This window comes from Gavialis gangeticus, unplaced genomic scaffold, assembly GCF_001723915.1.
Source record: "Gavialis gangeticus isolate Ggan-Ray unplaced genomic scaffold, GavGan_comp1, whole genome shotgun sequence".
Taxonomy (NCBI): domain Eukaryota; kingdom Metazoa; phylum Chordata; order Crocodylia; family Gavialidae; genus Gavialis; species Gavialis gangeticus.
Window position 1 is genome coordinate 27,501,318 of NW_017728995.1, and position 14,062 is coordinate 27,515,379.

At 47.6% G+C, this 14,062-nt stretch overlaps 1 protein-coding gene across 1 annotated transcript in view; it reads right to left on the reverse strand.

The window, feature by feature from the left end:
• Nucleotides 1-14,062, reverse strand: part of MCF2L2 (MCF.2 cell line derived transforming sequence-like 2) — a 307,244-nt gene that overhangs the window by 190,302 nt on the left and 102,880 nt on the right. Inside the window, 2 exon segments of the mRNA XM_019503361.1 lie at nucleotides 8,083-8,202; nucleotides 9,398-9,488. Coding sequence (XP_019358906.1) covers nucleotides 8,083-8,202; nucleotides 9,398-9,488 — 211 coding nt within the window.

The window sequence follows — 14,062 nt, forward strand, 5'->3', positions numbered from 1 at the left end:
TGGGTGGGACACTGTGTCGAAGGCCTTCTGGAAGTCCAAGAAGACGACATCGACTTCCTCCTTCACATCTAAGCTCTTTGTTACCTGGTCATAGAAAGAGACCAGGTTAGTCAGGCAGGATCGGCCTGGCACGAACCCATGCTGGTTACCCCTCAACATCACTTCCCCTGCAGGGCTCTCACAAATGTGGCCCTTGATAATTTTTTCAAAGACCTTCCCCAGGATAGAAGTGAGGCTGAGTGGCCTGTAGTTGCCAGGCTCTTCCTTCCTCCCCTTCTTGAAAATAGGGACCACATTGGCCCTTTTCCAGTCCTCAGGGACTTGGCCCCAGCACCAGGAGTCCTTGAACAGCCGTGCCAATGGCTCCACAATGACACCAGCCAATCCCCTCAGCACCCGTGGATGAAGGTCATCCGGGCCCACCGACTTGGACGCATCTAAACCCTCCAGGTAATCCTTAACTAGGTCTGAACTAACAGTCGGGGGACTCGCATCCTTCCTGGGCCTCTCTACGCTGTCACCCGAGAGCGCCCCATTGTCAGCAGACAGGAACACGGAGGCAAAGAACCTGTTGAAGAGTTCTTCCTTCTCTCGCACGTCCATCACCAACTGCCCTCCCCTGTCCTGTAGGGGTCCAATGTTACCGCGAGACTTCTTCTTGCTACCTATATACTTGAAGAAGGACTTTTTGTTATCCTTAATCCCAGAAGCTAATCTAAGCTCCAGTGCTGCTTTCCAAGTATCTTTACAGTAACAGCAGAACACACCAAAAGTTGGAACAAAACCAGGAATGGGGTGCACCAGAGGTAAGTTTTATAGAGTGCCACATGTGTTGGAAACTTGGTAATAGAAGTGCATAAAAAATTATCAGCTTCAACTTATGTAAAAATATGAGTCAGAGTAAACAGAGCATACCTTCACATATCTCTATGATCATTTTATGGCCTACGCTTCTAGATCAAGGGTCATTCCTTTAATAGGAGTTATTTTAGAAGATGTGTGTGAGATAAAGTGCTATAAGAAAGAAAGAAAGAAACCCACAATCCATTTATATACTTCCTAAAGGTTTAGCACAATGTCTCTGTTGGCAAATACAAACCTACTGTAGTTCTTCCTTCAGTAAGATTTTACGAAGTGCTTTCCTGTCTTCAAGTGGCTCACAACTTTTATACTTTATATGTTATTAATAGCATTTAAAATAGATTTCCTTCTCTTTAAAATTGTGATCAAAGTAAATGTAGAAACAAAGGAAAATGAATACACTTGGATACAATAAAGCACTTTATAGCAACCTGTTGGGGGTCCTCTTGCATGCAGACATTCAAGACTGCTGATTGCTGTCATTCTCACAGGTGAATTATAATGAAATTGTTTACAACAGGCCATTACGCTGGCTGTAATGCTGAGCACCAGGGCAAACTCAAATAGGCCACTGCAAAAAGGCCAACCGGGCTGGGTTGGCTTGCAGCCCGGTGGAACTGAGCCCGGTGGGGGGTAGTGGAGCGCAGTGCCGGGGCTGCAATCTGCCTCCCTCCACCGGCTCAGCTCCCAGGGAGGCGACAGTGGCAGCCTCCCACCAGCACCCCTGGGAGGGCTACTGGGCTCCTCCCCAGGGTGCCGGCTCCAATCTGCATGTGATCAGAGGAGGCTGCTCCTCCTCCAGTTTTGTGCTTCTGTATTATAGCCTGGGCAAAGCATCGAAACAGCATTGAAACTTCGAAAGTGTTTCAATGAAACAAAATAAACCAGTGCTTTCAAAACAAAACTAAACTTGAAACGAAACACTGTTCCGTCGAAACACAAGTTGAAGTGAAACGATGCTGTTTCGCACAGCCCTAAAAATAACTTGTGTAGGACCTGATTCTGAAAATGGCCCGGGCTTCCTAGAGCATTTCCAAATCCTCAGTCCACTGGAACCAGAACTGAAACCTCCTGCCCTCACTGACCTGGTGCACAGTGTGATGTGGGGGGGATACTTAATCCTCCCCAAGTAAGGCATATTAAAACCAGCAAAGTAAAAAGAAAAGCGAGGCCCAGGATGTGCGTCCAAAGCCTGCTACATGACGATAGAAGTCGGAAGACTCAGGGGACCGTCTCAGTTTGGATTAACATCAGCCTGAAGTGTGAAGTCTGTTCATGGCTTATGAATTCCAAATCATTTTAGAGAAGGCAGTCTTAACCGCTCTGCGGTGGTTTCTCTTCCCCTCCAGAATCCACGTTAGAAGTCTTTTGATGCTCCTGACTCCTACTGAAACTGCAGTGAAATGCTGTCATGTGCTGTTTTTCCTAGGGAACATTTTTTTTTTCTTTTTAATGCGATGGACCTACCATATACTACAGCTGTCAACTGCGCCGGGCAGCATTCCAGACTTGAGGTGAGCAAATCTTACAGGGAGGAAGCACTGTCAGTCGCAGCATAACCAGGCACATGTGGAGTCCAGGCTGGTGATATCCTGACAGCACTCGCATTCGCATTGCCTTAAGTCAGACTCAGCCAGCCCAGGTACGGGAGGTGAGCAGAAGATGGCAAGAGCTTAGCAAGAGATCAGGAGGGCCTGAATAAGTGGCTTGGCCATGGAGATGGATAAGGTGGGTGTATTTTTGAGGACAACCTGTCGGGATTGAGTGCAGGGGTTGAGGTAAGAGGAGCCAGATACATATTTACACGTATGCAAAGTGAGGAAGGGAGCAGATCCTAGGACTGTCAACTTCACAAAGATAAATCAATGCCCCTAAATGCACTGAGTGGAGCAGAGGTGGGCAAAATGAGGCCCACCAGCCCATTCTATCTGGCCCATGGGGCTCCTAAAAATTTTAGAAAATTAATATTGATCTGCCCCGGCTACCCGTCATGCAGCCCTCGATGGCTTGCCAAAACTCAGTAAGCGACCCTCTGCCCGAAATAATTGCCTGCCCCTGGAGTAGAGTATGCTATGGAGGCTCCATCACTTTCTTCAGCTCCCAGAATGAAGGCTCATTTAGTTGCACCTCCTCTCATGAAAGGTGGTGGATTTCCTTCACAAACTAAAGCTCGGTCTAGGTAACCCTAACATCATTCCTGCACGCTACACGACCTACGTGAGATACCACCCCTGCTTCCCACCTTGCCCAATGTTGGTTTAGCTTTGGCTGGTTTTATTAAACATATTTACACCTCCCATATGCAACACAAACCTTGTGTCCTTGTTATGCCCACACACGTTCTTTCAGCCCCTGCTGAATGCTTTTCAAACCCCGCCCCCCCGGGTTTCTATTCAGCCCAGTGTTGATTTAGCTTCAATCTATTTTAGCAAGCATATTTGCATTCAATTTATGCTCACTGGCTGACCCTCCCTCAGCCTCCTCTTTGCTTAGGAAATCCATCACAGTGACATTAATACAGCCAGCCCAACAACCTCCTCTAAGGTACCTGTATGTGGTAGTATTGACGTGATGTTGTCGCTATGATGGTCCAGGAAACAGGTGAGAGGTAAGGATTTCTGTAAGAAACTCTCACCTCTTGCTTATACTTGAATGTAATTTAAGGAGCAGAAAGTTATGCGACTGACAGAATAGAGCAGCCCACCTGGGACTCCTAGGTTTTGTTCTTGGATTGGGCACGGATGCTAATCATGGGCAAGCCCGTTAGGCTGAAAAGGTTTAAGAAGTCTCTGCTAATTTTGGGTGCCCAACTGGAAACCAAAATGAGAAAGATGATGGATGCCCAAAACTCCCATCGACTTCAGCCCACCCCTCTGTCCCCATGTTGGGTCTCCAACATCTGAGGGACCCCAAATCAATAAATGCTTTTGCAAATTTAACCCAGCACCTCTGAACTTAGTTTCCCCCTCTATAAAGCACCACAATAATTATGAACACAATCCTTGAGCATCCTGGACTCCCAGTCAAAGAATCATAGAAACTTGGGGTTGGAAGGGACCTCAGGAGGTCACATCTCATCCAACCCCTGTTCAAAGCAGGACCAGCCCCACCTAGATCATCCCAGCCAAGGCTTTGTCTACCCGGTCTTCAAAACCTTTAAGGATGGGCATTTCACAACCTCTCTGGGTAGCCTGTTCCAGTACTTTACTACCCTCCTAATGCAGAAGTTTTTCCTAATAATCTGTTAACAGTTTCAAGTCTGGCTTCCAAAGCCACTGGGGGTATGAAGCAGAACCTTAATTTCTCTCAGGCTTTTAATTGCAAGAAGTACAACAGCTGCTGAGCTGGAGGCAAACTTCATTTTTTTTGAACATGGCTGTCCTTCCCTGGACAGCAGTAGTGGGTGTAGCAGTTGCTATGGTAACCTCTGAATACCCAAGTGCTCACTGTTTTAACCATTTCTCCTGATGCTGTTGGAATTTTTAAAAACATTGTTTGACACTTAAATGCGCACATGCTTCACTGAGGTTGTGCTTTCATTATCTCCCACGCAGCCCTGCAGAACTGAAGCTTGGAAGAGAAGCATCAGACCCTCGTAGTGCATGGAAAACAGGACCCTGATACACTGCCCCAGTTGGAAAGGGTGTGGGGGCAGCCTGCAAGCCCGGGCTCATTCCTCGAGGCCTTGCAAAGGGCGGAGGCAGACACCAAGCCACTATAATCATTGAGGCAGTACAGCAAGCACCAGTTTGTTCCTCCAGAGGATACTGTGTGCACCCACACTGATCCAGCTTAGCCCAGCTCTTTTGAAATCTGCTTCAAGCTCTCCTCTCATGCCCAGTGTAGACGTTCTGGTGCTAGACCAGGGGTGGGCAATTATTTCAGCTGAAGGGCCATCTCATGAGCCTAGGTGAGCTGTTGAGGGCTGCACACATAAAGTCTTTCAGAAGACATCATTTTAACAAATTATAGATAAAAAATCATACTAAAAATCAAACATCTACTATAACATATTTTAATTTTCTTTCAAAAAAATAACTGTTGTTCTGAATGATGTTTTTTTTGAGAAGCATATATAAAAGTGATTGCATAATCGCTCAAATTAAGTCTTCCTCTTGAATATTGTGGGTGTGGAGGGGGTGTGGGGTGGATGTGTTGGGGGGTGTAAGGAGGCGGGTGTGCATGTGTTGCGGGGGGCATCCACACGCTAGGTCCTGGGAGCAGGCTGGGGGTGGGAGTGCATGCAGCAGAGCTTGCCCAGTATGGTGCAGGGCAGGTACAGTCTGCCCCCCACCCCATCTGGCCTGTGGCTGCCCCTGCAGCGCTCTACATGGGGTTGAGCCCCACCCTCTCTCACCTGCCCACTTGCACCCACTGACGGCACCACCTCAGGCCTGGCCCCAGCCAGAGCGCACAGCTTCCCCATGAGGCTGCTCTTGGTGCTGCCCAGGTACAGCTGAGCTCCCCCCGCCTCCAGTGGCTCTACCTCCTGTCCCTATTGCGCCACTTCAGCTGCCTTCCACCCACTTGGCTGCCCAAAGGTGGCTGCTCATCATGCTGGGTGGGAGGACTGGGTAGATGGCAGCTGGGACCTGGAGCTTGAGCCCCATGCACTGGGGCAGGAGCTGCCCAGGAGCTGCAGCTGGCCAACTGCAGGCCCCCCCCACCTGGCTGGGGTTGTGGTGCCCAGTGCATGTACCCACAGCTGCTGCTGCTTCCCTGTGCTACCTGCTGCCCGAAGCAGTGCAGCAGGGGTAGGGGAGGAGGAGGAGTTGCCGCTGGAGGCAGGGATGAGCTGAGCAGCATCCAGGCAGCTGGAGAAGCCCCACTGGGAAGCTGTGCATGCTGGCTGGGGCCAGGGCTGGGATGGTGCTGTTGGCAGACACAAGGCAGAGGCATGGTGTGAGCTGCCCCAGGCAGGAGGAGGCAGGGCTTAGCCCCATGCAGAGTGTTGCAGGGGACGCTGCAGGCCAGGTCCAGCCTCCTGGCCATATTTTGCCCTCTCCTCCACTCCCAGGCACGTATGCAGACAATCACAAACAACTGCCTTACCACCTAGGTCATGCCTATGTAGGACACTTACTGTGACAGGCACCAGTGCCATAAGCACACTGCAGAGCTCAACACTGGCCACCTCCTTCACTGGAAGTGGCATAGCTGTGTCCACACAACACTGCAGGAGACCTAATTAGCACTGCTATGTGATGGGACTAATGAGCCCGACCCCATGCTAAACTAGCTTGCCCCTGGTGCTGTGCAGACATGGCTGCACTGCTTCTAGTGTAGAAGGCAGCCCACAGAGCAGGGCTGGACATGATAAATTCACCACATAGACATGGCCCTAATTACTAATATTGTTGGGGGGGGGAGGTCAGGGGCCTTCGGAAAACTAATTTAAATGAAAAGAAGAGAAGGCCAAGAGGGGACTTGGTAGCAGCTTACCACTACATCAGGGGAGTGCATCAAGAACTCGGTGAACAGCTGTTCACCAGGGCACCCCTGGGGAAGACCAGGACCAATGGATGCAAACTCCTGGAGGCTTAATACCAGGAAAAACTCCTTCAGTCACGGTGTCCAGACTGTGGAATAAGCTCCCTCCAGAGGTGGTGTGGTCACCTACCCTGGAAATTTTCAAGAGGAGACTGGACGGTCACCTCGCTGGGGCCACTTGACCTCAGTTGTCTTTCCTGCCTAGTGCAGGGGGATTGGACCCAATGATCTACAAGGTCCCTTCCAACCCCTGATGATCGATGAATCTATGAAAACCAACTCAGGGAAAGCTAAAGAAAATCATCCCTATAGAAACATTACGGAGCACGGAATCTGAAGTTGACACTTGTATTATAATTAATATTGCCGTTTCTTATCGGTGCTGAGATAGTAACAATAAGAATAAGAGCAACAACACAACAACAACAATGATAATGAGATGCCAGGCAAACATGTTAGGATCAAATTTTAAGAGAACGAGGTATGCAGCAAAGAATTGGTTACCTCCTCCAACTTCTACCACACTCCAAGCAGCCCATAATACATTTCAAGCATGAGCTGAATAAAATTAATATGTAAGCCTGGCACTGGATGGGAGCACCATGTATTATAAATGGTCATAACAGCATACAGACACAGCAGGAGCTCTGACAGATTGTTACTGGAAGAGAGGACCTGTGGAAAAGCACTCACTACTGTGGTACAACACCATCCCGTAGGGAAAAGAAAAAGACCGTCTTTCACTGTGCTTCTCCTGGACAGGAAGCTTACAGGGGGTTATTGTTATAGACTGGTCTAATAATGCTACCTATTTCTGTACCTGCCTTAATGTGTAGTGTCATCTAGGGAAGCAAGCTGGAAAATGTGATTCTTCTCTGGAACATGATTCCATGCAAATGCCATTTGAGGTTTCTGTGCTTATATGTTATCGGTGAATTTGAAACCCAAGCTTGCTTCCCCCACATGCAGCCGGGCTAAATGATTCTTGCTAACTGTCAGCTCTGCACATCCTGCCTGGGGTCAGAAAATGAAGCTGGGTTCTTTCCTTCTCACACACCACTACCTGTAATAAAGGTCCCACAGGGCAAATCTGGCCCTTGGTACCACCCTGCTGACCCCATTCTCTTTAGCTGGTTGGCACAGATGCAATCCACTGGACTGTGGGTCATGCAAGACCCCAGCCCTATGTCTCTCAGCTGGGTTAGCTCTGCAGGTCTACCATTTACTTTTCATCAACAGAGCAAGAAGTCCCAGCTCTGAATGCTCACCAGGAGATCCGCAAGGAGAAGTGTCTTTTGACACAGTCATGTTTCAGAGCAAGGTTATATTGTAATGGATGGCTGCATCCATCTTATAGCACATCCTGTAATAATTAATGGATAACTCATGGGTACTATTGCCAAAATCAAACATATTTAAATGAGCCATTGCTTAGGATACAACAACGTCTCCTCCCCTGCCTCACCCTGGGAGTTAACCACTGAAATCAAGTCCAGAATAAAGAAGCCATTTGATCAAAACAACAGAGCTGGTTCCAACATCCTCCATATCACACACCAAGGACTGTCCTATTTGATTTAAGTTTCACTTGGGACTTCAAAGAAACTTGTCCATCCTGGTTGGCATGCTACCACTTAACGCTAGCGGATGGGTTGAGAGATGTTTGCTGACACTTAGAAACTGCGGACATGGACACAAAAAGAACACAGGGGCAAGAAAGTGCATGCTTACCGGTACCTTCATTTTAAAGTCATCTCGGTAGAGTTTAATGCCAATGTCAGCGATTGTCCTCTGGATAAAGCGGGAGGGCCGCAGGACAAACACCAGCTGCAGGTTCCCTGGAAACGCACCCTGCAAGGAACAGAAATAAGTGGCAGGGCAGAGGAATCAAGCCCCACACCCAGAGAAGAGCACCAGGAGGATTTCAGTGCCCTCTTCCCTTGTGCTGTGCTCCTGTGGCTCCCAAGGAGGGGAAAATGGTTCTGGGGCTGTCCGGTCTTCATGGCTGTCTGCTATTCCTCCCCCATCATCCTATCCTCCATGACCTGCTGAAGTCAATAGACAGACTCCCACACCGAGCTGCAGATGAAGCCTCACAACCAGGTGTTACTGCCTGGCAGACAGACAGCAGGCAAAGAGTGATTTAAACCCTTCCAGCCCCAAAAACCACAGGCTTCTGACCATCGAGTGATATGAAAATCTCAGTCAGCTCTTGTAGTAACAGAGCTTCTCTACTCTGCAGGCCGCAGCCATTACAGGACAAGACAATTGTGTACATCTGGGCAGATGCCTCTGGCTGTGCCATACACACGTTACAAGACTGTATTTCCCATCCTGCCCTGGAAAAGGTTTATTTTATCCACAGGACAGCTCAATGCTCTCCTTAGACATGTGGCCTGGCTCACAACCCCAGCCTCCTCCTGTTTATCTGTGTTACGTGACCATCCCCTGATCTCACAGAGCCTAGAAAATATATTCAAACACTGAGGACAACTAAGCAGGGCAAAGAAACCAAACACTTTGCATCCCCAGGAAAAACTTAAATGACAATCTGATTCTGCAGCGATCAAGCATCGCACGCAGCTATGCCTCTTCCACATGCACGACATGTCACATCATCAGAAAAAAAATACTCCACAGCTGCTCATATTCTGGTTTTTTGGGTCCACCTTTCTCAAATAATCCGACAGATCTCCCAGCTGCCCCAAGCCTTTAGAGATCCATTTTTATCTTGCACATGGGCCCCTTGGCCACTCCTAACCCTCCACGGCACAATGGAGGTTCCCTCTTCCAGCTCCTTCAACTTAGAGAGGCTCCCTTTAAATCACTCAGATCTGTGACACAGTTGTCTTCATTCTAATTCAGCAGGAACCAAGGTTGTGTAATTCATCAGCGCAGGCTCAGCTATCTCTGCTAGGTAACAGGGATCTCTAGGATCAGGAAGGTACTGCATTAATATCCAGGAAACCAAAAAAAAAAAAAAAAGCTATAAAAATCAGTGCTGAAGGGAAGGTAGATGACAGCAAAAACAATGCCAGGCACTTACTGCTATCCGTGTCAGGGACGCCTTTACCGCGCTCCATTTGTCCCGCCGTCTGTCTATAATGATGATGAATCCAATGCTGGCAGCCTCTAGGCTGGAAAACAGATTAAACAAATATGCTGGGTTACAGGAAGGCAGAGCCGCGCTGAGGAATGGTGCTGCAGAAGCACGGAGCCCCCTCCGTGTTACACTCCAAGCCCATTTTTAAAATGCCAGGTACAGTAGGCAGAGGGGGCTGGCATGGCTTAGCGTGAGCAGGGGAGCCAGCAGATTGCCAACAGAAGGTTAGCAGCCTTCACAAAACATGAATATTTTATCCCTTGTATCTCTCGACTGCCTCGCTACTGGCTGCCAAACCGGTGTGATGCGAACAGTTCAGGATTGCAGCTCGCTTCGTACTGTACAGGAGGGAAAGCACAGACCTTGCTGACTTTGCAAAAAAATCCAAGTGATCGGATCCTCATCCTCTAGCGTAGGCCTTTGCACCAATCTCCTCTGGTGCACTTGGACAGCCGACAAGTGCACTTCATTCCCAAGAGGTGCAGAATGTACCCTTCCCCCCCCCAAATAAGTGGGGGAGAAAGTGGGAGTTTAAGAGACTGGAGTCACATGCCCCTGCCCAGCTCACACACAGAGAGGAGCTCACTGGGTTGTTTCAGTGTATGGGCTGCAATAGTGGCTACTGTCCTCCTGGGCCATCTGAGGGACTAAGCTATGAGAGGGATGGAAGTGCTGATCCTCTTGCTGTCTTGGGGCCCAGCACCAGACCCACTGCTCTGTGTTGCGTAGGGGTGCATGTTATCCCTGTGAGGCTACTCTCCTCTCTGCTTGTGGGACGTGGGGGACACTAGACTAGCATGGAAGCCCTTGGGCAGAATCACAATGGCTTTAAGGAACAAACCAGACAGGACTGAAGCAAAACAAGGTCACTGATTAAAACCTAGTTGATAATATGCGACAATAATTGGCCCAGACTTGGACACGACTTGGGTTTCCACCCCTCCCATTACATAGTGCAACAATTTCTTTTCCTGGGGCAAAGCAAGAGACTGGCGTCCTCGCAAGATTCGGCACAGCATGGGCAGCAAGAGTGGGAGCTTCCCTGCACCGACATGCCTCAGCTGTGAGTTGGCCAAACCACCCGTAGGCCATCTGTTACTGGTCTCTTGAGAGTAAAAAGCTGACCCTCTCCTCCAAACCCAAATGCTGCCTAGCCGTAGCATGGTGGCAGGACAGGGGAGAGGGACTTCACTTGATCTGTCCTATATAATCCATGTAAAAGCCAGGCAGAGTTTTTGCCCTACTTTGCTCTGAAGAGCATAAATACCACCCCTCTTGCTCCCCTGGGAGTGTGCAGTGCCCCAAAGGGCATCGGGCACATTGCCTCTGCAGCTCTCTCAAAACCACTGCCAAGCTCCGAACCATTCAGACCTGGGACCTGGGGGCTGCAGGGCCAGGCAACATCTTGAGGGGGCACAAGTGAATATTAACAACACACAATCCAGGAGAAACCCCTGAACTGTGCAAGCCCCCCCAGAGAACAGCCTTTATCGCTGGCCTCTCATGAGCTCAAGGGACTGAGAGCTGACACCACAATTAGGCAAAGTTTTCTTCTTTCTTTATATAATGCAATAGACAGCACAAAAATCTATCAAACGTAGGGGGGAAGAGTATCTGGTACCTGTTTCTCAAATGAAGGAGAAATACTTTCCTGATTGCTCCTTGCTAAGGAGTAGCCAAGTTAAAAAAAAACAACTAAATATTGTGGTTTCCAGAGGGATTTAAAGCTTGAGGGGTAAGTACCATTGACATTCTGGGTGATGCTGAACTGTTCCCGGAAGAATGTGAAGATGTAACCACAAACCTACATACCAGGCCTTCTTAACCTTATCAAAGGTCTTTTGTGATCTTACCAACGCCCTTTTTTTGTTAACTTAACTGGGATGGGACACCCCTCTTAAAGTTTGGCAGTCCTGAGAAGTACAGGCAAGTTCTCCGTCACCTTCCAGAGGGAAGACTGGGTGCAGTCTCACTAGACGGGCACTCTGTCATATCAGTCGGAGACAGGCAAGGATGTGGTCTGGCGTGTTCTGCCCGCCAGGATGATGGATGCTGTTGCACCACGGGTGGGATGCCAAGAATTCCAGCTCCCCTCCTCACATCTGGCCAGAGCTCTTTGAGCTCAGCAGATTGAAGCTTCCACAACAGAAATGGAGGAAGTTGAAAGTGAGCCTGTGCGGAGTTATAGGGGCAATAAAAAAAGGCTGGGGAAGTCAAAGTACGTTTGAGAACAGGAAACTTTGAAGCGGTATGTCTCACATGACAGCAAGACAGGAGGCCCCTTCACCAGCACAGGAGAGCAGGGATTGGAGAGACATCGTACACGTGCAACTGCAGTTCCCCACTTGACTTATGGAATGACCTATGAAAATACCATTTCACTACTTCCTCCTCTGCCTGCAGTATACATTTTAAAAAGGGGGGTTTATCTCCTTTATTTGATAGCTCATAAAGAAACACATGCATTTCCAAGAAACGGCTAGATGTGGTAGTGACGTAATCAATCCACACAGATAACAAATGCAATTGCTATATTGATCTCAAACCACTGTCTTTCAACTTAAAAACAAAACAGGCCTCTACTGCATAAGATAAGAATTACTTTTAGTTGCTGGAGTAGTAGGCTATTATAATTTCTGCCACTAGAAGGCACCATTACAGACTTGCTCATTTACCCAAAGTCCAAATCACTGTAGCCATAAATTGAGCAAACTGCTCTCAGATTCTTTCATTGTACAAGCCCTCAGGGAACCCATCAGTTGACATCACATTTTAGTCAGTGGTGCTGGTCTGGGCTAAATTCAATCCCTTCACCTAGCCAGTAAATGGGTCGTTATTGGTGCACCACTGTCCAAAGCCCTGGCTTGTTAAAGGGAAGCCCATGTGTCCTAACAACTATTTTCAACTTTCCATCTACAAGGATGTCTAAATCAAGCCTAAACTAATGTAAGCAGATATTTGATGCTTATGGCAACAAGTGCCATCACAACATAGCACTTACCATTGACCACTCGTTTCAAATGCTGACCCAAGCAGATTCAACCTCCACCGTCATGGGGCCTAGGTCTTTCTCCATCCGACTTTTGAAATAAAAGGAGAAATGATCCAATACAAGGAGGTTTCCACGTTCTGCATGCCTCTGCTCTCACTGAGGGAGGGGAGCGCGTGAGACTGGATCACATGGGTATTTACCAGAGCAGCTCAAATTAGGACAATGTTTATTTATGGGTGATTATTTGATGAGAATAATGCCACAATTCCCAGTCAGTCTGATTTATCATGAATTGCTCCACAGCTCTAACTTTACAAGAATCCTATTAATAAAATATGGACATTTGGGCATCTTTTCTGTAGGTCAATGCAATTAGCAGAAATAAAAAGAAGGGCCTCTCCCTTCAAACAGGTTTATTTTTGAGGTCCTAAGTAAAAGTTAGCCTTATAAAATAGTTTGTTTGTTTTTTTACATAAGTGTTACATTAAACCAGCATTTAGATGGAATGAAAGAGGCCTTTACCTACTGGATTTCTCTAAATAATCAAAATTAGGACTCAGTTCCGAAAAAATAGACAGACAATATATTACTGCCCTCGGCACTAAGCACTGCCTCCCCAGCTGAACTGTATCTAAGCAGTTTACAGTACGACTGCTATAAGAGTGTCCTACCTGGATATCCAGAACTAAATCCATATCCAGTCTAAATCCTCTGAAACCAGCGACTTGTAACAAAGTGGTTGAAAAGCAGACACATTAGCCAAAGTTACCGAACTGCTGAGGTTAGAATAAAGTAGTTTATTCATCAACCATGCTCAGACTGACAGAAATGGGAGGCAAGATGGATTTATTCCTAGTCAATGAATTTATGAAGTAGAAAAATTGCCCCACTCACAACTGCTTGATTTCTACAGACAGCTCACAATTATGAAATACTATTGTTACCCATGCAGAAATTCACTAAAGGCTGCCTATGGAAGCGGACCTCAGAGGGAGTTTGGATGCAGAAGAAATGCAGAATCAGGCTCTCTAATACATATTGGATGCGTCTACAGGTCACCCTACGGTGACATAGTGACATGCTACATCAGCATACAGCATGCTACAGTGACATAGCAATCACACGGGTCTACACATGGTCGCCAGCTACATCACAGTACTGGCACGCTCCCCCAGTATAGTGTGCCGCTACGGCGACACAGCGGCAAAATCTAACCGTGCACTGCACGCACGGTGCATTAACCACCAGTACTGCGCTGTGCTTTAGTACTCCCAAAAGGCAACGTCACCATACAATGAAGTATAGACACGCCCATTAATTAGCAAACTGCTAGGCATCTGATATAAGATAGCCATGATTAGTATCTGCTTTTGACAGAGCAGGAAGAAAAAGGGAAAAAAAACCAGAGTCAAAAGCAACAAAAAACACAATATATGATTTAAGCAAACAAAAAAAATCTTCATTTGTGTGAAGCAACATTTTTAAAGTCCCGTTTTCAAAAGTCACTTATGCCTTAGAACTGAAACTACTTCAGAAACAGGTGGGATGTTGACGGTTTTTTCCAAAACCGAAAGGCTGTCATAGATTTCATAGACATTAGGACTGGAAGGGACCTC